The sequence below is a fragment of the Salvelinus sp. IW2-2015 genome, linkage group LG7, assembly GCF_002910315.2.
Source record: "Salvelinus sp. IW2-2015 linkage group LG7, ASM291031v2, whole genome shotgun sequence".
NCBI lineage: Eukaryota > Metazoa > Chordata > Actinopteri > Salmoniformes > Salmonidae > Salvelinus > Salvelinus sp. IW2-2015.
Window position 1 is genome coordinate 24,306,067 of NC_036847.1, and position 26,875 is coordinate 24,332,941.

The window sequence follows — 26,875 nt, forward strand, 5'->3', positions numbered from 1 at the left end:
TTTGGCAAAGTGTAAAATCTACAAAACTTAGTCCACTCTGTTCGTAACATATTCTAGTTTTGGGAACAGAAAACGGTATTGATATCAAATGTTTAATGGTTGAGAAAATGTCGGCAGAAATCTATATTGCTCCATCTTCTCCCACTGCCGGCCACAGAGCTTCCTCCATCACCATATTTGGTAGTGAGTAGAAACGCCAACCGGATGCTTCACACTTATACATCCGGTGGGATATCTGATCTATCTATGATATCATCGCGTGACTCAAAGTTTACTTCAACAGGATGGTTATTATATCAATATTTGCGCATAAAGGCGTTTCCACCGCCTTTTCTTTCATAATACATTTTACCGACACAAAAAGATGTCGAACGAACAAGTTATCTGTAGGCACTTATAACATTGTATCGAAACGTCATGTTGCCATCACGGTTGTCTTATTTTTTTTTAAATATGGTATGACTACTCGCATAACTAGATTGTAAACGTGTTAATGACATCAACTTGAATTATTGTATCTTTTTAGAAATGTTTGATTGTCAACCAGTTGTTATTTTTTACGTTATCATCATCTCCCTTGAAAAATGACACTACATCAATGTAGATGCGACTAAAATATGACCAAGTAGGCATACACTAATTCTCATCATATAACTGGTATTGGCCATTTTATAATGCCCTCCCCCTTTCTTGAATTCAATGAGCTTGACTTCCAGTTTCCGTTTGCRTTGTAGTGCGTCGGAGAGTAAAATGGGAGTAGAAATCGAGACCATAACCCCGGGTGATGGTAAGGAAAAAACAGTAAATATGATTAAATTAGTCAAGAGGATGTTGCTAAATTCAAAATATTAMGTCGTTAACACAATACATAGCTAATTCTTTCAATTTCTTCCATCTTTTAGGACAGACATTTCCCAAAAAAGGACAGACATGCGTTGTGCATTATGTCGGTGAGTCAGCAAGCTAGCCACTTGCTTGATAGCTTAGCTAGCTATTGTCAGTTATCCACTTGCGTCGGCAACAAAGTAAATGTTATATTTATATAATGTGTGTAATCTGCCAAACGGACAAACGGACATTAACAATTAGTTAGACGATTTGCTTAGTTAATTTAAATAAAGTCATTTTTCTACGGTTAAAGTAGTTGTAACGTTACACCCCAGCTAAGCTAACGTTTGTAGCTAGTTGCCATACTACTACTTGCAAGCTAGCTAATTGACAGTTTTCTCAAATCAGTGAGAATGGATTTAATTAAGATGAATGTATCTTTAGCAAATAAGTTGGCTAGTTAGCCAGTAGCCGATAATGTTTGTCCAGTGGACTGTAATTAAATATTTTAATCCATGGATACTAGCTAACAATTTGGGAGGGGACATAATGTAATTTAGGTACACGGCTGTATTTATTTAATTTAACTCGGCAAGTATAACTAACGTTTATCTTCTCTCAATCCTATCGCAGGCTCACTGACTGATGGAACCAAGTTTGACTCTTCCCGGGACAGGGGCAAGCCTTTCAAGTTCAAGATTGGCAAGCAGGAGGTGATCCGTGGCTGGGAGGAGGGGGTTGGCCAGGTAAGAAGGGTCTCCTGGGTGTGTTTGCATTAGATATCCCCATTATTCTCTTGTACGATTGCACCACTTGTTTCAATCATTTAGAAAATCTAAAAATTGGCTTGTGGGTGATTTGCAAGGACACAAGCCATTATAGGGTTATATTAGAGGTGTCTCGACAATAATACTATGACCTCTCTTTTTGGTTCACCTTCCCCACAGATGAGTGTGGGCCAGAGGGCAACTCTGACCTGCACGCCGGACTTTGCCTATGGCAGCAAAGGGCACCCTGGTATCATCCCACCCAACTCTACCCTCATCTTTGACGTGGAGCTGATGGGCCTGGAGTGATGTTTGTGTGCACTTACATGTTTAATTCCACTCAGATTTTCAGGGTGAGACAATTCTACAGACAAATATCCTGTTCAAATTGCACTACTACATTGTTGGAGTACATTATAGTTGTATGAGCTTAAGTGCTCATTGGTGTGTTTTAACAAGCTTTGGTGCTCATCTCTCATAATCCCCTATGYCGTGTCTGTTCTGTTAACCACAGAATTGCATCCCTGTCCCCTTCTACAGGTTGACTCCTATCTCGGGAACATGGACGAAAAGGCAAAAGGAAGATAAATGCACTTGACTCCTGTAAAAGACTCACATCTACAGCTTTACCACTTCACTCTCCTTTCCATTTACATTCAAATGTGTCACTTGCTTAAAATACCTTATTCTTGATATATCTTGTAGTAGAACACCCTAACAAGTCATAGGCCATACCTTTCAGATGTCATGTCATTTTATTGTTATGTATKTTTTTATGGTCTTTTTTGTTGTGAAATTTGTAAGTCATACCTGCCATCAGGGGTAGGTACTGACACAATTTTGGATAAAGTATCATTATACAAATATTCAATTTGATCTCATTCTTGTGGCTCTGAGTGGCCTTGCTTTTCAGAAAATGTGTTATTGTGGACATGATAATTGAGAAATAAAAATATGAATAAATGACTTTCCCCAAATGGATTGGAGTAATGTAATTGGATTGCAGAAGTTTACTGAAATGAAAACCACCCAAAATGTTTTCCAAGTCAGCAATCAAGTTTTCAAGATATTTCAAAATACAGAAATACTGCTGGTATGATTGCTGACATTCAAAATATTTTGGGACTACCAACAATGGACTAATGAAACAAATAGCTAAATGGTTTTTTGGGTGGCATTTTCATTTTAAATCATTTTTTAAAGATTTGGTTAATATATATTTTCCCCAGTAGCGTTACCTTTCTGTATTAAACACTGAATAGACAAACAAGCGTGGCACACACTTGGTAAGGCCAAATATTACATGTGTAATTAAAGATGGTCATTATTATAGTGCAGAACTCACATGCTGGCAGGTGTAGTTATCCTCAAGCAACAAAATGGGTGAATTTTTAKATGGTATGTTTCTATAAAATTATCACCCTTTATTCCCCAGTAGGCTTGACCTTGTTCTCTAAACTAGGATAGTTTGGTCTGATTTCTCCAATTTTCCTTGTATCATTGATTTAACGCTGCACAGTATCTGACAACTGTATACCAATTATTTCTAGTGTTGCTCTGAGAAGTGCTGAGGGCATGTTTGAACACCATTAGTAATCACAAGGGAATGCAAAAGAGACCCTTTGTTTTGGGCCAAATATCATTCACAGTACTATTCCATAATTGTACCATAAGATTTGTGAAGTTGCATGATTTTGTTTTCAGAGGAGGATTAGTAAAGTGCTAAAACYAGATTTGAAGGAACTTGTTCAGCAAGCTATGCATCTGTAAAATTAAATTTCCCCAAACACAGTGAGTCAACTCTCACCCCATTGGTTGAAAACAATTGTTCCTCATCCCTTAGAGCTTTTGACAGGATGTTCTATCAACTTCAAAAAGAGACTTTGAATTTATTTTTATTTCATATTGATTCCCAGGCGTCTCTAATGCGTCCTTAATTCTCTCAGAGCACACTTCAATAGATGACACACAAAGGCAACTTTCAGTTTATTTTCAAACGGAAGAGGAAATACACCCAGACCTATTTACACTTTGCATTCTACAGCTTTTTGTGCAATTTATCAACCCAAGTAAAGACATTTCATCATTGCTTTTTCCTCATTGATTTTGACCACTGAATTTGAATAATTGTCGTCAATGTAGCATTAGCGGCACGATGTGGCTCTAAAGAAGACTGGCATGGTTAATGTTTGATGACATGCAAAGCCACTACAAACTTCAAGTAGTACAGTATAGTCCCAAAGGTGGGAAAAAAAGTGCAATGTTTGAAACAAATATCTAGGCTAACTATTGATCATATTCTTAATTGTAAATTGCGAAATTTAGTAAATGGTATATGTGCCTTAACAACAATAAATACCTAGTTGGCATTTTTTATGACTTGCACTGGCATTCAGCATTTGCATSGATAATGACAGTGCTAGTCTTATTCAGAATGTTTATCTTATCCTTGGACTATAAATAAAATGAATGAAACCAGAAGATAAACTTTGGATCCCTGAAATGTAATAGATTCTCTATCTCTTGGTCGTTGTGCAAACACGTGTATCTTTCTATCTATTTTCTTGAGAAAATAAAGTTTTCAAAGACATTCAACTAGAACTCCTACTCAGATCCCTCATTCACTTAGCTCTAGAAACTAAAATAAAATGTTGCTGATGTTTCTAACAAGATGAACCATATTCACCCCAATTTCAAAGACAACACTAGAAGATTCATGAAGCATACATCAAAGTCTTCAAGGTTCAAATGTAGCAAGTCTGTTTAAAGTGAGGTAATGGCAAAAGGCTGAACATTTCTCAGGGTTACATGCAATGTACAGTTACGGGAGACACTGTAGACTAGTGTCAAAAAGTCAATTTAAGCAGGCTCATGCATTCCCCATCAAATCACTATTGCATTAGATTTTCTTTGATAGCAAGGCATGATTACAAATCTAACAGAAACAGGCTTGAACTATACAATTAGCCTAATTCCTGTCTGCTGTAACCAATAAACAAAATTCACAAAGGTCAACTGCAATACAATCGGATCATGTAAATCTCAAGTTCATCCTCAAATCAGACGTGGTGGGTGGAGAATAAAAAGCAATAGGAGTTTAAGTCCAAATCAAAGTCTGTATAATTGCCTTTGTGGCTGTGGCTCGTAAGAGGTTGGGGTTGCATGGTTGCTGTGAGGGGAGTCAGGGGACTAAAGAGTAAAGTTGTCAGATATTGTTCGCCCCATTCATGCTTGTGGGGTCATGGCCCCGGCCACATCCCCTGCGTCGCAGAGAGTGAAGGGCCACAGCGCAGCAACCCCGTAGCAGAGAGCCAATGTGGTAGACAGGCATGACCTCCCGCGGGGCCCCATGGCACAGCCAGGCCACTGTTGGCACTACCGGCATGGCCACCGCCAACAGGTCCACCAGGAAGTATCGGCTCCAGAAGTTCCGCTGGGGAGCCCCCTCCTCCCCCTCTTCCCCTTCCACAACGATTTCAACTTCAACAGCCTCCTCCTTCTCCACCACTGTCACGCTCCCTTGCCTCTCTGGTGAATACAATGACACAGGCTTGGGCTGGCAGGTTTGGGCCACTGTTGGCATTATTGTCATCTCCACTGGGCCATCTGGAGGCAGTGGTTCTAGGTTGTAGGAGAGCTGGGGAGGAGGGGAGGTTGACAAGAAGGTAGGGAACGGTTGTTGTTCAGAGTAGGCTGGGGTGATGTCGGTTGTTGCCAGGGAGATGATGCTTAGCTCTTCTCCCCCTCCTTCCTCTGAGACCCAGGTCATGGTGGGGCTGCAGGCCTGGGATCGGACCTCCGGTTTCACATCTGTCACGGGGGCAGCAGCAGCAGCCGCTGCCATTGCAGCCGGGGGCTCCTCCTGAGGGAGGTGCAGGAAGAGGTGGTGATGCGGGATGTAGGTGTGTCCGCTGCACCTGCAGCTGTTACCTAGGGAATGGCAGGAGTGGGAGACAGGCAGGACAGCCCCCCCGCTGTACAGTCTCTCGTAGGCGGAGGAGTGTGGCATGGTGGAGGAGAAGGGGCCACGGGCCGAGCCGGCTGGGTTTTGTTCTGACAGAAGGGCTGCTTCCAGGAGCAGGTGGGTCCGTCCCCCTTCTGCCCGTGCCGCTGCACGCAGGTCAGGCCCTGGGACGTTTCCGTTGCGGTCCAGATGCAGGCCCAGATGCAGGCCCTCACTGCTCAGCCGGGTGTAGGTGGTGCTGCGGTTCAGGGTGCTGGCTGGGGAGCAACCACAGGAGCGGGACTTGACAGGTCTGGGTCCCTGCGGTGAAAGGTATGGCTTTTGATTGTGGGGGGATTTTTCTGGGGTGCCGAGATTTGATCGTACTGTCTCCACAACCTCATGTAGGTGCTGGATCTCCCTGCGCGCCTCCTTTAGAGCAAGCTGGGCCTCCACACGATGACACTCCTCCTCTATCCAGTCCTCTTGCATCCGACACAACTGGGTCCTCATCTCAGTTATCTCACTGTCCCTGAGAGAGAGAAGGAGAGAGGGGGAGGGGTTTGAGAATATGAGGGCTTCCCAAGGAAAAGTAATCAATGTGTTGTTTGCCTTGAGAGGCATGAGATACAATCCCAGTTTCTGTAGTGAAATGGAAGACCGTTATTGATGTTGCTATTTTTGTAGTCATAGCGTGGTTACATGCAACCCAAGAGCTGGGTTGTGAATGAGACACTTCTATTGGCCATTAGATCTGAAGTATCACATTGATCAGGAACATTCTGCTTGTGTCACAACACATCCCTCCGGACTCACCTGTGCTGCAGTATCTCAACATTCTCCCTTAGCCTGGCTCGCAGGTGTCTGATACACACCTCCTTCTGCTGCAGGGGTGTGAGGTACTGTTCTGGTGTGGGGGGACGGATCCCATGGTTATCACTGCAGGTGGTGTGCTTCGCCTGACACCTGGGTTTGCATAGGGGTGTGAAGGAGAGTGTATAGTGGTTACCAGTTATGCATCAGAGATCAATCATCAGATAAAAACTGCCATCATAACAGAGGCTGGGGAAGAGGCTAGAAGATATCAGTGGGGTCTTTCGGTTTTTAAAATAAATTATGAATCTCAAGACTACATTAAATGCTTTCCCCCCCCTTTTATTGCAAGGCAGATGCTGCACCTTTTTCTGAAAACATTTGCTTGGTATTCTTCTGAATCATTTTTATTGCATGATATTTTGGGCTGTAGGATTCCTAAAAAGATTCCTAAAACAAAACAATGTTTGCTTGTGTCTTGCATTTGATGTACAGATGCTGTGTCTTACCTGGGTGTGCCAGGGTATGTCCGGGCTGTAGGACTGCCCTCACTAGCCCTGCCAGGGTAAGTGTTGGTGGGGTAAGTGTTGGTATTGGAGGCATTGCTATGGGAATGGCGCCCACTGCTAGTAGCCACTGACCGCCTGTAACAGAGAGGCTATGTTAATGTTACACATTGATGAGACTCTTATCTTCAGTCACAAACATTAAGAAAACAAACAAAATCAATGGATTGCTTCCAAAAACTCACTCAATATACATGTGGTACTATACTACCCTAACATTTTCATACATCATCACTTGGGATCATCACACAGCAAAAAAAGACAATAGCAAGAGACGGCAGCAGCAGTACCTGCGCTGACCTGCAGAGGGCTTCCGACTGGGAGGAAGTGACATGGGTGTGGACCACCACTATCACTCTGCTGCTGGCTCCAAGATGAAGTCTAGGAAGATGGCTTACAGTTGGACTGTACAATACATAATGTACAAAGATAGAGAAAACAGAATGGATGTAGACAGGAGATAATCCATTAAAAACTAACATAGAAAAGCAATCCATTTTGTGGACATTTCCTCTACCCACCAGATACCACTTTTAATCCCTGGGCAAGGACATAATCCTYTGTCATGGTCTCAAGCTGTGTATTAAAAATACACATTCATCATAAGATAATAAAGTATTTTTTGGGGTGGGGGGGGTGGGGGGGTGGGGGGGGGGGTGGTAGGCCTACTGTTTGTTGTGGCCATGACTGCCCTGCATGTTAGGAGCCCATTGATGAGTAAACCAGTCTGGCCATCAGGAGCCCTTCAACAGATAAAGAAGCCTTTCACAGGACAGACCAGGACAGAGACAGGGCATTCTGTGAGTCCATCGCCCATCTCACTGCTGCACAACCCATCCCTGGTAACCACAGACAGCCGGGAATAAACAGAAATCTTAATATCCACCGGCAAAATCCAATGAACCAAGAGCCAAAAATGACAAATAACATAACAAAACAAAACCAGACCAGTTGGTACAGAAACTGATTTTTWAAAAGTGTTGTACAAACAGGATTGCAGCATCAGCACATCTGTGGCTGACTGAGCTGAGCAGCCTAGCTCAAACAATAATAGAGCAAAAAAGTATGATCAAAGAGAAAATCCCTGCTGAGCACAAAGCAGCTCAGAGATACAAAGACATGGCATGTCTGTGATATGCCATGTGATATGGTTGTCTACTGTCACTGTGCCAATGGGACATTTGAGTACACAGTACAATTGATCAATACAGGAAAGCATGGGAGAGCCAGGGATCACAACTAGGCCTACCCTACAGTGGATAATGTAGAGCCCCTGCACAACAGGTGGTGGGTCAAGCAATGTACTTCTTATGTAATTGTGAGCAGCATCAGACGGCATAACTGGGTTGTAGGATGAGGGTGAATTAACGGGAATAAGGTTTAATGTTGGCTGATCATTTGATTCACATTAATGCCACCTACCTAGGTTTCTGTGAAATTACTGAATAAGGTTGAGCATGGTGCTTTACGTCATCTGTACAATGCAGAAGGGCAAGGAGCGCTGTACAGGCTTTTCGCTCATGAACAAACTGAATATTGCCACTAAAATTGCCAATATTTTAATCAATGTCTTCTTTTCCTATAGACGCGTGCGCTGTTGATGAATGGACAAGACGCAGAAAGCCATTAGCACTAAAAATATCAGTTGCATCTCCGTGCGTCACTACGAGAGACATTGACATTATAGAAAACAACTACTATAYCATAGATTATATACCAGTGCAAATCTAAAAGCAAAATCCTACCAGCCAACATCACTTTCCGGTGAACCCAAACATTCCATCCAACGTTTGGAATCTTCGGGACGAGGCAGAAATAGGTGACAAACGAATTTAGCCCTGGCTGTGCCCTACATAGGCTACTGGGATTCAATACACCAGCCTCCTCTCTGATGCAGCGATTACCTGACTGTGATCTCTGACATAGCAGTACACTAACAAGATGTTACGATTCCCAACATTTACCATTTTTGCGCAGGCCGATAAATAGTCCTACATCGTGGAGTAGAATATGTCCCCGTCGGACTTGTGTATGGACGCCTGAGAACCGTCACCAGTGGCATGTAGATGGTTACTGTGCTACTGATGTGAGTCCATGCCGGGAGCCACCTGTGTGAAGCTAGCCACAATAGCGGAATTTGCTGTAACGCCTTCAAAATAAAGTGGAATCACGCAATAATTGCACTAGATAATGCTAAACAAGGTCGGAATGTTATTAAATAAATTCAACAAGACAATAATTAAAAAATACTCAAGTGACATCCAAGGATTACAATTCTGAAGTTTACACAAATAGCGTCATAGCTCATACTAAGGAACTTTAAATGTGGGAAATCACCTCAATATTCAGCCTATTGTAATGAACATTCATATTGCAATGTACATACAGCCTTACCTATGGCTCTTCAGTCCATGAAATGGGGTATCAGCCTTTTATTTTGAAGGTGAACCGCAAATTCCGATTGTGGCTAATCCTTATTGTGGCTAGCTTCACACAGGCCTGAGAACCTGCTACGAAGATATTTTGGTAATTACGTACAATGCATCGGATTCTCTTTGACACAATGAATCATGGCGCATCATTCGGCAATTATCTAACACCTACCGATGGTGGGGCATCTGGGGATGGTCTGATAGTAGTATCTTGCCAACATGTTTATTTACAAGGGGCATGGGTTTTTGGAACCAAAAATGCATCAGGCCAGGGCAACAGTGTTGTATGTAGATGTGTAATTTTGAAATAGATTCATTAAAATCATTGCCATTGTATCCTCATTACTCTTCAAAGTATTAGCTCAACATCCTTCTATGGTGAACTTGTACTTCTTTTAATTGAGACTTTATATACATACTTTACAAACATTGAAGGCTGCTCATACATTTCATTGAATAAGATTCACTGTTATACTTACAGATCGTTAAGATTAAAAACAATTGCTTAATTACAACACTGAACTAAAACTACCCTTATTAAATTACTGAAATTGGTAAATCTAACAAATCCTAGTCTGTCGGCATAATGAACAATAACAAAACCATCTTATTTAAACAAGTAAAGTAAACCTAAAGCTCCTGAACAAAACAACAGAACATTCCAAAACCTTTACTCTGACCCAATGAGACAAATCAGATGTTAACCCTCTCCAGTCCAAATTATGTCTTGTAGCAGGCCCTGCTTTCTCACAAAGGGAGTGACTTGGGTCTGGGTCCTGGGAGATACATAGAGGTGCCATAACTATCTCATTAGTGCTGGATATCACAACCCAGTTTGATAAATATTATCCAAATAATATTTATTGGTGTAATCAGTTCTTAATTAGTGTCCATGCTATGAGATGCTACCCTCCTAAGGTCCACGTATGACGAGGGTGTCTAGACCGCTAGAGTTTTGTGCAGTTGTTGACAGATAGCAGTGAGTCTATGAACAAGGCACAATTAGCAGGCGTCTTCGCCTCTTAGAACCTGAGTCCAGGTGTGGCTATAATGTCAGCGTAAGGCTCGCTCTGGTGCAGGTCCAGGGCCTGCTGTTTCTTCAGCACCAGGAGGCAAAAGAAGGTAGCCGAGGCCTGGGAGCGACTGTTCCTCTCACACAGCGTCTGCAGGCTGAACATGGCGTTGCTTCTGCTGCTCTGAATCTATTTAGGGATGTCATCAGGACAACATAGAAACATTTGAATTTTGTTTATAGGGGATAGGTCAGTTACGGATTGATTATATAAAGGATACATGTCAGAAAAGCAGGGAAAATCCGATCCCAGTTTGTTATAACACAACACACAATCGCACATTGCAGCAATTTCACTTCCACCGACTGTCCCCTAATCATGTCCTTTAATCTTTTAAATCCGTCATCTGTGACTCGGTGGATTTCTGGGTCTGATTGTAATCAAGCTAAAAAGCTGACAAAGGGTAAGAATGAATGCCCTGCTGCATAGGGGTACTGAGTTCTTACTTTGAGAGTGTTTAGTAGTTCCTGTGCTCGGCTGGTCATCCTCCTCTCCTCAAAGTCATCCTGGCTGTCCACCATAGACTGTAGTTTGGTATAACAACACATTACAGAGTGTACCGTAGTACATCACACCACACAATTTTTTWAACCAATTTCTCGTGATATCCAATTGGTAGTTACAGTATTGTCCCATCGCTGCAACTCCCCTAAGGACTCCAGAGAGGCGAAGGTCGAGAGCCATGCGTCCTCCGGAACACGACCCTGCCAAGCCGCACTGCTTCTTGACACACTGTTCGCTTAACCCGGAGGACAGCCGCACCAATGTGTCAGAGGAAACACTGTCCAGCTGGCAACAGAAATCAGCTTGTAGGCGCCCGGCCCACCAAAAGGAGTCGCTAGAGTGTGATGGGACAAGGAAATCCCGGCCGGCCAAACCCTCCCATAACCCGGACGCCGCTGGGCCAATTGTGCGCCGCCTCATGGGTCTCCCGGTCACGGCTGGCTGTGCCACAGCCAGGGATCGAACCCGGGTCTGTAGTAACGCCTTAGAACGCTACGCCAATCAGGAGGCCCCGTTTGTGCTTTTCTGTRTGTAAGCGTGTGTGTATGTGTGTGTTTCTGTGTGTGTATTCAATGCATGTGAAAGAACCTGTGTGTTCCATGTCACATTCGATGGAGTTTCCCTCTCCATTCCAGAAGGATGAACATGCATGGAATCCTCCAAAGGAAGCTCAGGGTGAGAAACCTCAAATCTACTCTCATCCTATGAGACAAGAAAAAGAGAGAAAAGGAGAAAGGGGGAACAAGGAATGTTGTCAGAAAAAGTTATAGACAATGGGAAAACCTGGTTGAATAAAGGTTATGTAAACACTTTTTAATGGCGAAAAAAAAAGCTTAGCTGGTGTTCATGTTGAACTCTTTACATGTACTGCGTTCCAGACGTCCTCAGATGGGTTGTCAGTCCCATGGTGGTGCAGAGGAGTGAGCTCCACATTGTGTCCCATTCTCTCAGGATCCATAGTCTCATGCAGGACACTGAACTCACTGGGCAGGTCGCTCACATCGCTTTCCACTGTATACACACATATAAAATTTATTAACCCAAATAGGAAACATAACAGTTCAAAGGTAATGTGAAATTCAATTCTCCCAATTTCATGAAATGTAATGACTTGTATTCTCAGACGATCATTTCTATAAAATTGTTGCTCTGTGTGAATATGACCTCCTACCCTCATGTCTCTCCTGTCTCATCTCTTCAAGGTCATCGTCATTGCCCACTCGATCTGTTTTCCCCCGAAACATATCACTGGAATAGAGCTGCAGAGGCAGAATGGGGGCAGTTGTTAAAACAAAAAATGCACTGCTGCTATACATCACTGGTTACAGATGTGAACTCAATTTCCTCACTTAAGTATGGAATCCAACATTTATATATTGAAGGCTTGACGTAAGTGGAACAACATTCTTAAGCTAAACTTGTACTTTTTAGTATAACAAATGAGATAGGAAGGCCAAGAAGATCATCAGGGACCTCAGCCACCCGAGCCTGTTCACCCCGCTACCATCCAGAAGGTGAGGTCAGTACAGGTGCATCAAAGCTGGCACCGAGACTGAAAAACAGCTTCTACCTCAAGGTCATCAGACTGTTGAATAGTCACCACTACCCGGCGTTCGCCCAGTACCCTGCCCTGAACTTTAGTCGCTGTCACTAGCCGGCTACCACCGGGTTACTCTACCATGCTCCTTAGAGGTTGCTGACCTGTGTACATAGTCATGGAACACTGGTTCCTCCTGACAGAGATTGTGTAACTGAGTCAGGTTTGTAGGCCTCCTTGCTCGCACATGCTTTTTCAATTCTGCCCACAAATTTTCTATACGATTGAGGTCAGGGCTTTGTGATGGCCACTCCAATAGCTTGACTTTGTTGTCCTTAAGCCATTTTGCCACAACTTTGGAAGTATGCTTGGGGTCATTGTCCATTTGGAAGACCCATTTGCGACCAAGCTTGAACTTCCTGACTGATGTCTTGAGATGTTGCTTCAATATATCCACATTATTTTCCTACCTCACGATGCCATCTATTTTGTGAAATACACCAGTCCCTCCTGCAGCAATGCACCCCCACAACATGATGCTGCCACCCCCGTGCTTCACGGTTGGGATGGTGTTCTTCGGCTTGCAAGCCTCCCCATTTTTCCTCCCAACATAACAGTGGTCATTATGGCCAAACAGTTATATTTTTGTTTCATCAGACCAGAGGACATTTCTCCAAAAAGTACGATCTTTGTCCCCATGTGCAGTTGCAAACCGTAGTCTGGCTTTTTTTATGGCGGTTTTGGAGCAGTGGCTTCTTCCTTGCTGAGCGGCCTATCAGGTTATGTCGATTTAGGACTCGTTTTACTGTGGATATAGATACTTTTGTACCGGTTTCCTCCAGCATCTTCACAAGGTCCTTTGCTGTTGTTCTGGGATTGATTTGCACTTTTCGTACCAAAGTACGTTCATCTCTAGGAGACAGAACGCGTCTCCTTCCTGAGCGGTATGACAGCTGCGTGGTCCCATGGTGTTTATACTTGCGTACTATTGTTTGTACAGATGAACGTGGTACCTCAGGTGTTTGGAAATTGCTCCCAAGGATGAACCAGACTTGTGGAGGTCTTGGCTGATTTCTTTTGATTTAACCATGATGTCAAGCAAAGAGACACTGAGTTTGAAGGTAGGTTTTGAAATACATCCACAGGTACACCAACGATTGACTCAAATGATATCAATTAGCCTATCAGAAGCTTCTAAAGCCATGACATTTTCTGGAATTTTCTAAGATGTTTAAAGGCACAGTCAACTTAGTGTATGTAAACTTCTGACCGCTGGAATTGTGATACAGTGAATTATAAGTGAAATAATCTGTCTATAAACAATTGTTGGAAAAATGACTTGTGTCATGCACAAAGTAGATGTCCTAACCGACTTACCAAAACTATAGTTTGTTAACAAGAAATGTGTAGAGTGGTTGAAAAACGAGTTTTAATGACGCATACCTAAGTGTACGTAAACTTCCGACTTCAACTGTATATACTGTATTCTAATCAAGGCCTATCCTATTTAACTATTGCTGTACATATATTATTCTTCAAATATACTACATATTCTATTCATATTGTCTATACATGACATCACATACAGTATATATATTTATACTGCGAACACCGACATTGCTCGTCTTAATATTTATATATTTCTTAATTCCATTCTTTTACTTTTTAGATGTGTGTGTATTGTTGTGTATTGTTAGATATTACTGCACTGTTGGAGCTATAAATGCAAGCTGCTAAATATGAGTTTGCAACCAATACAATTTGATTTGATTAAAGGTAAATATGTCAACCTATGATGGGACATAAGTTGATTTCACACCCTGATTACCTGTTGAAGGTGTGGATGAATGACATGGGCACAGAGGTGACTGAAGAGTCTGTCCACCCCTCCACTCTCTTTCCATTGCATGAGTTGGTGGGTGGGTGGGTGGGGCTATGTCCAGTGGGGCAGTGAGATCTGAATAGTCAGTGAGCTGCTCCCTGATGGCCTGGTTGGACAGCTCCTTGGCCTGGTCCACCACCAGTCTCCTTCTTCTCTTCCCCTTCTTCCTCTCTAAGGTCGCTAAGGACAAACAGAAGGTTTAACTCCAATGGCTTACCTTACCTGTGCTTTTCACACTTGGGAGTTTCCACCACAGATAATAACTAAGGTAGTGTGTTACTTATGGCTTTGATATATGATATAGGTTGTGTCCAGTTAGATAATTGTGTTTGGGGGACAGTAAGTGTGCTTTGGAGAATGGCCTTGTGGTGCCAAGATGTTGCTTGTTAGGCAGGTAAATATTTACGGGTCACAGCGACAGGCTCCAGAGCGAAGCCCTCCTCCTCATTGACCAACAGAGTCGTCTCATTCAGGACAGGGGTTGTCTCATTCAGGACAAGGCGATCCTCCTCCATGGGTACAGATGTAGGAGAGTCTGGACGACCTGCAATGCAGGGTTGTGGAATGAAGGGCATGCTGTCTCAGTCTACTATTGTGATAACAAAAAGTAGACACGGAGAGCATACAATTGATTAATATTTCACTGTATAGCGTAATAATGATAAAGCTCCCAATTTTGGGAAAGGTTTCAACAACGGAAAAATCTAATTTACTTCCTGCAAAGTTTACAGCAAAGTGGAATTAGCACATGAATAATGAAATTATAMTTTTCCAGTATGCGTTGCCTCTTGCTGTGAGAGAGGGTGCTTCAATGCTTGCACAAAGTATAACCACAGAGATTCTAAACCCAGAGGCGCAACATCGCGAGACTTCTGGGAACACCTCTGGGAACGCTGGTGAAACAGACCAAGCAGCCAGGATGGGGTTTGAGAAGTCAATGAGAGAAGTGAAAAATGATTCCTTAGTTGTACATTTTCCTCTAAATCAAGTCACAACCTAGATTTGAGCCAATGTCTTAAGTAGTTGAAAACATTATTACTCCAACCTCGTTAAAGTAGCAGTAGTAGTTTTCATTTTTGTAAAAAACAACTTTACATCAAAGGAACTGCTCGAGCAGTTCGGCACAAGACGATTGTTAGACCCGGTGACGTGTTTCTGCGCATGAGCTTAGCTAGCCAACGACGCCATGACATCGCCTACAAGCGCTACCAGGGATATCTATTGGAGAAGCAGTTTCTGCTTATCTTCATACCGTACTGTCTTTGGTAGTCTCATACAGATGAGACTTCATATCAATCTACAATTACACTGAATATTTAGACAGGGTATAAAGTTTCCTAAAAGACTACCAAAATAAACACAAAAAATCACCTTCTTGGTTAATGTTCATGGGAGCAATCTCTGGAATCACATTTTGTGGTTCGGCTGGGAAAAGGTCCATCAAAAAAGCATTCTCACTGGAACTGTGTCACGATCGTCGTAATGTGGAAGAGAGGAGGACCAAGGCGCAGCGTGAAGTGAATACATTCTTCTATTTATTTAAGAAGAAACACTAACCAAACTAATACAAAACAACAAAACGAACGTGACGCTATATATAACAGTGCAGCCACAGGCAACTAACACATAGACAATCACCCACAACTCACAATGACAAAACAGGCTACCTAAATATGGTTCCCAATCAGAGACAACGACTAACACCTGCCTCTGATTGAGAACCATATCAGGCCAAACACAGAAACAGACAAACTAGACATACAACATAGAATGCCCACTCAGATCACACCCTGACCAAACAAAACATATAAATATACAAAGCAAACGATGGTCAGGGCGTGACAAACTGGCCATGAAGTCTATTCAGGATTTGGAAAGGGGTTTGAGACATTGCATAGGTTTGCCTTTGAAACATTCTTGATGTTTTCATTTATTTATTTTCACCTTTATTTAACCAGGTAGGCTAGTTGAGAACAAGTTCTCATTTGCAACTGCGRCCTGGCCAAGATAAAGCATAGCAATTTGACACATACAACAACACAGAGTTACACATGGAATAAACAAAACATACAGTCAATAATACAGTAGAAAAATAAGTCTATATACAATGTGAGCAAATGAGGTGAGATAAGGTAGGTAAAGGCAAAAAAAGGCCATGGTGGCGAGGTAAATACAATATAGCAAGTAAAACACTGGAATGGTAGATTTGCAGTGGAAGAATGTGCAAAGTAGAAATAGAAATAAGGGGTGCAGAGCAAAATAAATAAATAAATACAGTAGGGGAAGAGGTAGTTGTTGGGCTAAATTATAGATGGGCTATGTACAGGGGCAGTAATCTGTGCGCTGCTGTCACGTCCTGACCGTAGAGATCCTTTTTATGTCTCTTTTTGGTTGGTCAGGGGCGTGAGTTTGGGTGGCATTCTATGTCTGGTGTTCTATTGTGTTTGGCCTGGTATGGTTCTCAATCAGAGGCAGCTGTCTATCGTTGTCTCTGATTGAGAATCATACTTAGGTAGCCTGTTCCCACCTGTGTTGTGGGGTTTGTTTTCTGTTTTGTGTGTTCACCTTACAGGACTGTTCGTTTTATCGTTTTTGTGATTTTGTCAAGTGTTTATATTTAATTAAAATAATGACCACTAACCACGCTGCACCTTGGTCCTCCTCTCTTCTCCAGACGACGATCGTGACAGTTGCTCTGACAGCTGGTGCTTAAAACCTGTTAGTGTGTAGGGCGCGCTATTTTCACTTTGGGAAAAAATCGTGCCCAAATGAAAACGGCCTTGTACTCTATTCTAGATCGTACAATATGCATATTATTATTACTATTGGATAGAAAACACACTCAAGTTTCTAAAACTGTTTGAATTATATCTGTGAGTAAAAACGAACTATTTTGCAGCAAACTTCCAGACAGGAAGTGGAAAAATCTGAAATCGAGGCTCTGTTCCAGGCCTGCCTATTCAACTGGCTTATATCTATCGATATACATGCACTTCAATGCCTTCCACTAATGTCAACAGGCAGTGGAGGTGAAATGGGGTGTCTAGCTTGATCTGAGGTCGAACAAGAGCTTTGGAGTGACAGGTCTGGAAAGGTCATTGTCTTCGAAGGCGCGAGAAGGAACCCCAGATTGCCTCTGAAAAGCGTTCGGTATACACGGCTAATATCTCCGGCTCTGATTTATTTGATACATGTGATAATATCATCGTAAAGTATGTTTTTTTCAAACCGAGTTTTATCAGATTATTCAACGTTTATCGAGACTTTTGGAGTTTTTCGTTGTTTGCGTCGAGAGAAGATGGACATGTTCGCGCCACTTGGCTAGCTAAGGTTGCTAATTCGACAGGAGAAAAGGACATTCTAAAACCAAACAACGATTTATTCTAGACCAAGGACTCCTTGTACAAGATTCTGATGGAAGCTCAACAAAAGTAAGAACAATTTATGATGTTATTTTATATTTTTGTGTGAAATGTTTAGTCCTATTCTCCGCCCTTTTAGCGGCGCTGTCTTGCAATAACGCAAGCTGTATGTCGTACTAAAGTTATTGAAAATCTAACACAGCGGTTGCATTAAGAACCAGTGTATCTTTCATTTGCCATACAAACAGTATTTTTATGTAAAGTTTATGATGAGTTATTTGGTCAGATTAGGTGAGTGTCAAGAAATATATCCGGACATTCTGGGAAAAAGTTGCTACATTTTTACAATGTAAAACCACGGTTTTCAGCTCTAAATATGCACATTCTCCGAACAAAACATAAATGTTTTGTGTAACATGATGTTATAAGACTGTCATCTGATGAAGTTGTCCAAAGGTTAGTGATTTATTTATATTTATTGCTGGTTTTTGCTAAAGCTATCTTTGCGGTGAATAAATTGCAGTTGTGTGTTTGGCTATTGTGGTGTAAGCTAATATATTTCTATATTGTGTTTTCGCTGTAAAACATTTTTAAAAAATCGGAAATATGGCTGGATCACAAGATGTTTATCTTTCATTTGCTGTACACCATGTATTTTTTCATAAATGTTTTTATGAGATATTTATGTATTTCACGTTGCTCTCTGTATTATTCTGGCTGCTTCGGTGCTATTTGTGATTGTAGCTGCAATGTAAAAACTATGATTTATACCTCAAATATGCAAATTTTCGAACAAAACATAAATGTATTGTGTAACATGTTATAAGACTGTCATCTGATGAAGTTGTTTCTTGGTTAGTGTATCTTGGTTAATATATCTATATTTTGTCGGTTTTTTGAAAGCTACCTATGCGGTGGATAAATAGTGTTGTGTGTTTGGCTATTGTGGTGAGCTAACATAAATATATATTGTGTTTTTGCTGTAAAACATTTTAAGAATCGGACATGTTGGCTGCATTCACAAGATGTTTATCTTTCATTTGCTGTTTGGACTTGTTAATGTGTGGAAGTTAAATATTTCAAAAAAATATTTTTTGAATTCGCGCTCTGCGAAGGCAGCGGAATGTTGTGGGTGTTCCGCTAGCGGAACCCCGGGTGAGAAAGGTTATAAGCTAGTGAGGGAGATAAGTGTTTCCAGCTTCAGAGATTTTGCAGTTTGTTCCAGTCATTGGCAGCAGAGAACTGGAAGGAAAGACGACCAAAGGAGGAATTGGCTTTGGGGTGACCAGTGAGATAACCTGCTGGAGCACGTGCTACGAGTGGGTGCTGCTATGTGACCAGTGAGCTGAGATAAGGCGGGGCTTTACCTAGTAGAGACTTGTAGATAACCTGTAGCCAGTGGGTTTGGCGACGAGTATGAAGCGAGGGCCAACCAACGAGAGCGTACAGGTCGCAATGGTGGGTAGTGTATGGGGCTTTGGTGACAAAACGGATGGCACTGGGATAGACTGCATCCAGTTTATTGAGTAGAGTGTTGGAGGCTATTTTATAGATGACATCACCGAAGTCGAGGATCGGTAGGATGGTCAGTTTTACGAGGGTATGTTTGGCAGCATGAGTGAAGGATGCTGCGATATAGGAAGCCGATTCTAGATTTAATTTTGGATTGGAGATGCTTAATGTGAGTCTGGAAGGAGAGTTTACAGTCTAACCAGACACCTAGGTATTTGTAGTTATCCACATATTCTAAGTCGGAGCTGTCCAGAGTAGTGATGCTGGACGGGCGGGCACGTGCGAGCAGTGATCGATTGAATAGCATGCATTTAGTTTTACTTGCGTTTAAGAGCAGTTGGAGGCCACGGAAGGAGAGTTGTATGGCATTGAAGCTCGTCTGGAGGTTAGTTAAAAGTGTCCAAAGAGGGGCCAGAAGTATACAGAATGGTGTCGTCTGTGTAGAGGTGTATCAGAGAATCACCAGCAGCAAGAGCAACATCATTGATGTATAAAGAGAAGAGAGTCGGCCCGAGGATTGAACTCTGTGGCACCCCCATAGAGACTACCAGAGGTCCGGACAACAGGCCCGCCGATTTGACAAACTGAACTCTATCAGAGAAGTAGTTGGTAAACCAGGCGAGGCAATAATTTGAGAAACCAAGGCTGTCGAGTCTGCCAATAAGAATGTGGTGATTGACAGACTCGAAAGCCTTGGCCAGGGCGATGAATACGGCTGCGCAGTATTGTCTCTTATCGATGTGTTCAGATGTGCAACAGATATGTTATCTTCAAGTGAATCTGCTGCTAAAAATCCAGGTCGGGACATTACCCAAGATGTCAATGCCTTTGTCCTCRTCGCCAAAAGCATCTCCGTGCTAGGCCAGGCTCAGGAAACTCACATCTAACATGCCCCCTTGGTGAGACTGGGTCTCATCACCTACAAATATTAGACACAGAGTAAGTCAGAGTAAGTTACTGACAGCAATGTGAGTGGAGGAGAGAAAGGTGTGCTATGGTGAGAAGGAAAATAACATTGAAAGAGACACAGGCAGGCACTGTAGAGTAGCAACCCTAACCCTTACCAAAGTCATCAAATGTGAGAAAGCTATTTCCAAAATCCTCTTTGAGGGTGATGTCCTCTGTTCGGCACTGATTCAGTGAAAAATGGTCCACAACACCTATGGCACTAGGGTCAGAGGGGAGAGAAAATAAATTACTTTTCGATATAAACATCATAAATACTGCTACGTGAAGCCTCCACACCCCCATGATCTATTGAAAATAGGGATGCACGATATATCGGTGAACATATACCTGCCGATGTGCAAAACTGATGTCAAATCTTACGTGCATACCTATATAAAGTAAGTACACGACTAACGACGCCACGTCATGGGTGATGTTGGCTTTTGCCGACTGGTTGAGCACCGGTACACACTACCAAGTGCGCTATTTTTCAGATGTTGCCCGTTGCCGTACTGGAGTTACACAGTAATAGCATCACTGCTATTAGCTTCACGATAAACTGTCATATTATTGTTAGGATTTATGTTTATGCACTATAGCCCGCTAGCATATTGTTTGAAGATGAATATTGTTTTGTTACACACACACACAAACAATACAGATGTGTGTGTAGGTGTGTAAAGACTGACCAACATTGAGTGACAGGCCATAAAAGCTGTGGTCAATCTGGAGAGGGGAGGGGTGCATATCTCTAAGCCAACCAGGGAGGGTAGATTACTGGACAATACCATATTAGGAACTGTTTGAGTGTAGCATCGGGGAAGACACAAGACGGATCTAATCTACCCAACAACCAGATGTGGACAGAGAGCACTAAGGGACTTGGACAAGTTCGAGTGCCAGCATAGGCTGAGCAAAGTTGGAACCGCGCTCAGCCTCTACTGTGATAGGCCAACAGACGCGTTGGAACTACGTCATCAYGGTATAAGAACAGCTGTTTACGTACTTCCTGCCAGTTCCCTGTTCTACCCTGCGCGGAGATACAGTGAACCCGTATATACGAAAATTGCATTTACCATTTATCGCTTGAGTTTAATTAAAATACTTAAAATATATTCGGTGACTCTGAATCACATTTTGTCCTGATACCAGATTTGAACTGACGCAAATCTCTTTCATGGTGATCCCCGACGGTGATCTGGTAAAAGGAACGCTGGACATTGGCGTACCAGCCAATTGGCACTGACTKTCGTCAGACGACGTGTCTCACAAAACAGGACCGGTCTACTAAAAAGGTAAGCAGATACCTATTGTATAAAATACTAAAGTTCTGCATATTGGCATTATCCAAATTTATTTGTGAGATACAAGTCTGATGTAAGTTACCAAATTTAACGTTCTATCTAGTATATAAACAATATCATACCGAGAGTGGTAAATGCAATTTTATTTGATCAAAATCATTCAAAGATGCAATGTGTAAATGAAATGTACTGTGTGAATGTGAAGACATGAGTGTGGGAAATATGAGAATAGTCGGGGACTAATGAGGTTAAATTACCATATGATAGCGAATGCAATGCACTGAGTAGAACAGAGATCTACTAATTTGTGTGAGAATAGGTCGGCGAACCTATTGTGTATGTGAGGTGTGAGGTAAACGTGGATATAACGGCGAAGGTTGTGTCTAATAAGAAAGATAAGTTTGCCGTGTAATTGTGGTGCATTGGGTATTTAGTCGGCGCACTAATACCAAGAATGAATGTTTTAAAAGGAAGTGTCAGGGACACAGTTCATTTGGGACAATTTGCCTAGCGCATGAAAGTACGTTGAATATTTCAGATGGAGACTGTATATTCCTAGGGGATCCACATTGCATAATTGAGTTTATTAAAAAGGTAGATTTAGGTTGATGATTTAAAATAAGATACAACATTAGGTTGATCATTTAAAATAATTTACAAACACATACACATTTAAGTGCACAACATAGAATGTCATCAGGAGTGGAGAAAGTTGAAAAGTTGATTTTACTTTTACGATAGTTTTGGTGCAAAACTAATTTGGAGTATGGGGTATGTTTTTGCCTAGAGGCAGGAATAAGAGTTAGTTTTGGGGTTGGATACTAATTTTCAGGGTAAGTTGCTAGAGGCAAGTAAYTTGTTGTGGAATAACGTAAAACTGCGACAGTACTTGGGATACACAATAACGTTATGCAAATGAATTTGACCGTTGTTCAGGTACACTCTATAATGTACTTCTGGCAGTATAATTTTGATTAAGAGATGTTGATTGATGTTGTAAATTCTATTCAAGATCCAACATTAGTGATACAATGGTGATAAATTGGTTTTGGTTTATCGAAGCAATGATGTTGTGACTGAGGAAGGGACAGAGAAAATAGTTTGTGTCATTTAGAGGGAAAATGCGTGCATTATAGCTTTGAGCCACTTTTCAGAAGTTGTTAAAAGTTCCAAATAGAATTTTAAAAGTAGCTGAATATCGTCAGGGTAGTCTAAAAAGATGCTAAAAACTAGCAACAAAAATGCTAGGTGGCCATCACAGATATTTTGCTATAAGATAGGAAGGTCAGAATAGTTTAATCGTAAARGTTTATGATAGCTAATGTTAAAGGGACAGTTATAACTACTAGGTTTTGTTTGTAGTAAACGTTTGGGTTAGAGGGGATTTCTAAATTTCCCAGCGAAAAAATATCTTAAAGGTATACACACACATAAAAGTGGGGGTATGAATTCCAAAAGTGACTTTTTCAGTGTGGTTTGATCAGCCTCATTGAAAAACCATTTGAATGGAGAATATAAGGTCCTTGGCGTTTGAGTTTAAGGTAATTTGAAAGAACAAATTGGTGATATTAATATTAGGGATAGTAGTGAARGTGAAAAGTCACTAGAGGGCGCCATTGGACATTTTAAGCATWTGGGCCTAAAAGCACAATGAAGACTTGGTTGGTTTCAGGAACTAAGGGGCAGCACTGATAACTCTTAAAGTAGATAAGACACTTGACAGAGAATTGTTAGATTTGTGCCAGTATTGATACAAGGGCGGAGCCATGTATCAAAAGGGGGATGGAATAGGACACGTTGTGGTGTGGCCTATTAGTTAAACATTTCTAGAGATGGTTGACTAGGATAATAATGGATGACATTCTAGCTAATCAGATAGAACAGATAGAATGACAGAGGTTCTAGCAGAACACATTAAAATACTGTTAATTAACCAAACCCGTATGTCCAAGATTTTATGCTCTACAGGAGAACTACAGGAGGAGATTACCCACATGAACGGGCCAGGGGACTGGGTCTGAGTCCAATCACTAAAGAAAAAGGACTGGAAGCAGCCACGGTGGGAGGGGTCATACCAAGCACTCCTGGTGACTGCATTCGCAGTGAGAATAACTGARAGAACTACCTGGGTTCATATCACACAATACAAGAGGGTAGGACACACTGACACTGCCGAATGATCACAGAGTTAAGGAGAAGAACCGTAGCTAATAAAGTTYGGGGGTCAACTCCTTAATGAAGTTTCCCTGACCCCGCCCTCTCATCACTGTGTACGTTCATAGAAGTGAAAGTGTGGCTTGGCCTCTGGCTGATGATGTGTTCTCTGGGAGAGGGTGGGGCTTTACAGGACTGCTGGTCGTTCTGAGCTGTCTGATTGGGATACGATGGGGATGGTTACCGTCACAGTACTGCCAAAACCACCACCAGTTCCAACAGGCCAAGGCCAGGTTCAGCCGAACTCCTCCACCACTTCAAGACCGTGTTCCACATCATCACCTAAGCTCTCCAATCCGGTACAGGTAATAAATGTAAAGGATATATCAGAGAGTGACCAATTGGGGACTGAAACTGGATATGAGGGTAGGGAGAACATGTGGTTAGCCTATATGAGATACACCGCCAAAACACTTAATAGAAAAGACTGTGTGATCTGTGGACATGCTAGACCTGTTCTGGCTACTCACCCATTTGCCCTAAACAAGTGGGGAGGTTGGATGTGCATATTGGAGGGTTTTTACCATAAGCTAAATTCGACCCTGTGTAAAGCTCTGAGTCTTGTGTTCCCAGAAGTCCCTCCCCAGAAGGCACCGTGGGGAGTTAAAGCATATGTGGGAAATTACAGCTGTRTCACTGGTACAGGTAGGGGTATAGACTATGGGAGGCTCCCTACTGCTGACTGCATCACTAATGTCACTATTAATGCCACCTGGCCCGTTGAAGGGCTGAACCAAACTAGAGGTGTTGCTGATGTATGGTGGATGTGTGGACCTGTCAGGCGGTTGACCTCCATTTTGAAAGGAGACTGGCAGGGCACATGTGCTTTGGCCAGTCTGATAACACCATTGACTATTATTGAGGTTACAGCTAACCAACTCCTGGGAGCTACACATGACACAGAGGCGCAGGACCAACCCAGGAGACGGCAGAAACGTGACGCTCCTTGGTCCGAGGGTACAGATAACATCCACACCAACCTGTTGGGGGTCCCAATAGGGGTCCCCGACGAATTCCAGGCATTAAACAGAAATGATGGTCTGTGGCATTTGTTGCCCATTATTGGCCCAGCTATTGTTGATGCTAAGCAAACTGCCTGGATCAATTATATTTACTATAATCAACAATGAGTTAACTACACCACACCGCACTTAAGGGGATTGCTACAATGTGCATGCCACACTCTCAAACCGCTAGACAAAATAGGCTGCACTAGACATGATTCTGGCCAACCAGGAGGTGTTTGTAAGATGTTTGGAAAACAGTGTTGTACGTTTATTCCTAATAATACCAGTCCAAATGGGAGCATTTCAAAAGCTCTGAGCGGTTGGAAAATTACTGTGATAAAGGTTTTGCAGGTGTGGAGGAGGATGGACTGTTCCCTTGGCTGGATGGTTGGTTTGGTAAGTACACTGCTTGAATCATACCTTGTTTGAAGAAATCTATTACATGTTCCTCCTGTTTGGCCTGTCCGGGTATCATCGGGTGGCCCAGTGTCTCCTGACCCTCCTGTTCTCAGCTTCCAGTATTTATGCTGCAGTAGTTTGTGTCGGGGGCTAGGGCCAGTTTGTTATATCTGGAGTACTTCTCCTGTCTTATCCAGTGTCCTGTGTGAATTTAAGTATGCTCTCTCTAATTCTCTCCTTCTCTCCTCTCTCTCTTCTCGGAGGACCTGAGCCCTAGGACCATACGTCAGGACTACTGGCATGATGACTCCTTGCTGTCCCCAGTCCACCTGGCCTTGCTGCTTTCCAGTTTCAACTGTTCTGCCTGCAGTTATGGAACCCCTACCTGTCCCAGACCGCTGTTTTCAACCTCTAATGATCGGCTATGAAAGCCATGACACTTTATTCCTGATTATTATTTGACCATGCTTGTCATTATGAAAATTTTGAACATCTTGCCATTGTCTGTTATAATCTCCCCCGCACACCCGAAGAGGACTGGCCACCCCTCATAGCCTGGTTCCTCTCTAGGTTTCTTCCAGGTTTGGCCTTCTAAGGAGTTTTTCCTAGCCACCGTGCTTTACACCTGCATTGCTTGCTGTTTGGGTTAGGCTGGTTCTGTACAGCACTTCGAGATAATTAGCTGATGTAGGCTATATAAAATAAACTTGATGATTATTACAGATGGAGCAAAGGCTTCTGGATGATGCCTTTGCTTGATGCTCCGGATGAGATCTTGATGCTGAATCAAACTACAGGAGAAAGATGGGTCTGACTAAGGATGAGCCTTGGTTTGTTGTGGGTGAGGTTGTCGTATAAAAATAAAATAAAAAATAAGAATAATTAAAAGAAACAATATACTTTTTATCCAGGTCATTACGTTTGTCCTCCCTGTTGTGAAGGTTTGAAGTTCCCGGGTGGCAAGGAGCCCACCTGGTACAAGATGTATAGAGGGAGAGACCAGAGGGTTTAATTTTTTAAATATATATTCTGTATGTAATCATGTTGTTGTGATGACACCCTTGGGGGTGTCAAAAGGGGGAATCGAAAACCCCACCGGTGTTTTTTATATATTTTTTATGTTGTTTTGCATAAAAATGATACATTTCATGAAAATAACTATCCTCCTAGGTTGAAGGTTTCAAGTTCCTGGGTTCAACGACAACCCAGTATATGGATATATAAGTTGGTTACACCCCATGAGGGTGTAAAAAGGGGGAAATTGTTAGGATTTATGTTTATGCACTATAGCCCGCTAGCATATTGTTTGAAGATTAATATTGTTTTGTTACACACACACAAACAATACAGATGTGTGTGTGTAGGTGTGTAAAGACTGACCAACATTGAGTGACAGGCCATAAAAGCTGTGGTCAATCTGGAGGGGGGAGGGGTGCATATCTCTAAGCCAACCAGGGAGGGTAGATTACTGGACAATACCATATTAGGAACTGTTTGAGTGTAGCATCGGGGAAGACAAAAGACGGATCTAATCTACCCAACAACCAGATGTGGACAGAGAGCACTAAGGGACTTGGACAAGTTCGAGTGCCAGCATAGGCTGAGCAAGTTTAAACCACGCTCAGCCTCTACTGTGATAGGCCAACAGACGGGTTGGAACTACGTCTATCACAGTATAAGAACAGCTGTTTACTTACATCCTGTTAGTTCTCTGCTTTACCCTGCGTGGTGATACAGTGAACCCGTATATACAAAAATTGCATTTACTATTTATCGCTTGAGTT

General features: G+C 42.3%; 2 protein-coding genes and 1 pseudogene across 4 annotated transcripts; 1 reads left to right on the plus strand and 2 right to left on the minus strand.

Moving 5' to 3' along the window:
- Positions 1–681: 681 nt before the first annotated feature.
- LOC111966674 (peptidyl-prolyl cis-trans isomerase FKBP1A) lies at positions 682–2,576 on the plus strand. 2 transcript variants are annotated; one of them, XM_023991543.2, is made up of 5 exons: positions 682–787; positions 903–950; positions 1,462–1,574; positions 1,776–1,948; positions 2,136–2,576. In XM_023991543.2, exons 1-4 carry the CDS (start codon positions 700–702, stop codon positions 1,902–1,904), a joined length of 378 nt encoding a protein of 125 aa, XP_023847311.1. In that variant the 5' UTR covers positions 682–699; the 3' UTR covers positions 1,905–1,948; positions 2,136–2,576. The 2 variants fall into 2 exon arrangements, with proteins under 2 accessions (XP_023847311.1, XP_070300665.1); XM_070444564.1 differs by having other exon boundaries at positions 689–787; positions 2,110–2,576.
- Positions 2,351–9,013, minus strand: LOC111966658 (syntaphilin-like). Of its 2 annotated transcripts, none has more exons than XM_023991516.2 (5): positions 8,882–9,013; positions 7,208–7,298; positions 6,861–6,995; positions 6,355–6,504; positions 2,351–6,070 (listed from the first exon to the last, which is right to left on the minus strand). In XM_023991516.2, exons 2-5 carry the CDS (start codon positions 7,249–7,251, stop codon positions 4,801–4,803), a joined length of 1,599 nt encoding a protein of 532 aa, XP_023847284.1. In that variant the 5' UTR covers positions 7,252–7,298; positions 8,882–9,013; the 3' UTR covers positions 2,351–4,800. The 2 variants fall into 2 exon arrangements, with proteins under 2 accessions (XP_023847284.1, XP_023847282.1); XM_023991514.2 differs by having other exon boundaries at positions 7,208–7,322.
- A 1,358-nt stretch (positions 9,014–10,371) lies between these two features.
- Positions 10,372–26,875, minus strand: part of LOC111966957 (double-strand-break repair protein rad21 homolog A-like) — an 18,191-nt pseudogene continuing 1,687 nt past the window's right edge.

Bases quoted from the DNA above. Each gene is read 5' to 3' on its own strand.
- LOC111966658 (XM_023991516.2), bottom strand. From the start codon at position 7,251: ATGTCACTTCCTCCCAGTCGGAAGCCCTCTGCAGGTCAGCGCAG. The intron at 6,505-6,860 runs GTAAGACACAGC...ATGCAAACCCAG, and splicing joins ACATACCCTGGCACACCCAG to GTGTCAGGCGAAGCACACCA. The intron at 6,071-6,354 runs GTGAGTCCGGAG...TCTCTCTCTCAG, and splicing joins GTTGAGATACTGCAGCACAG to GGACAGTGAGATAACTGAGA.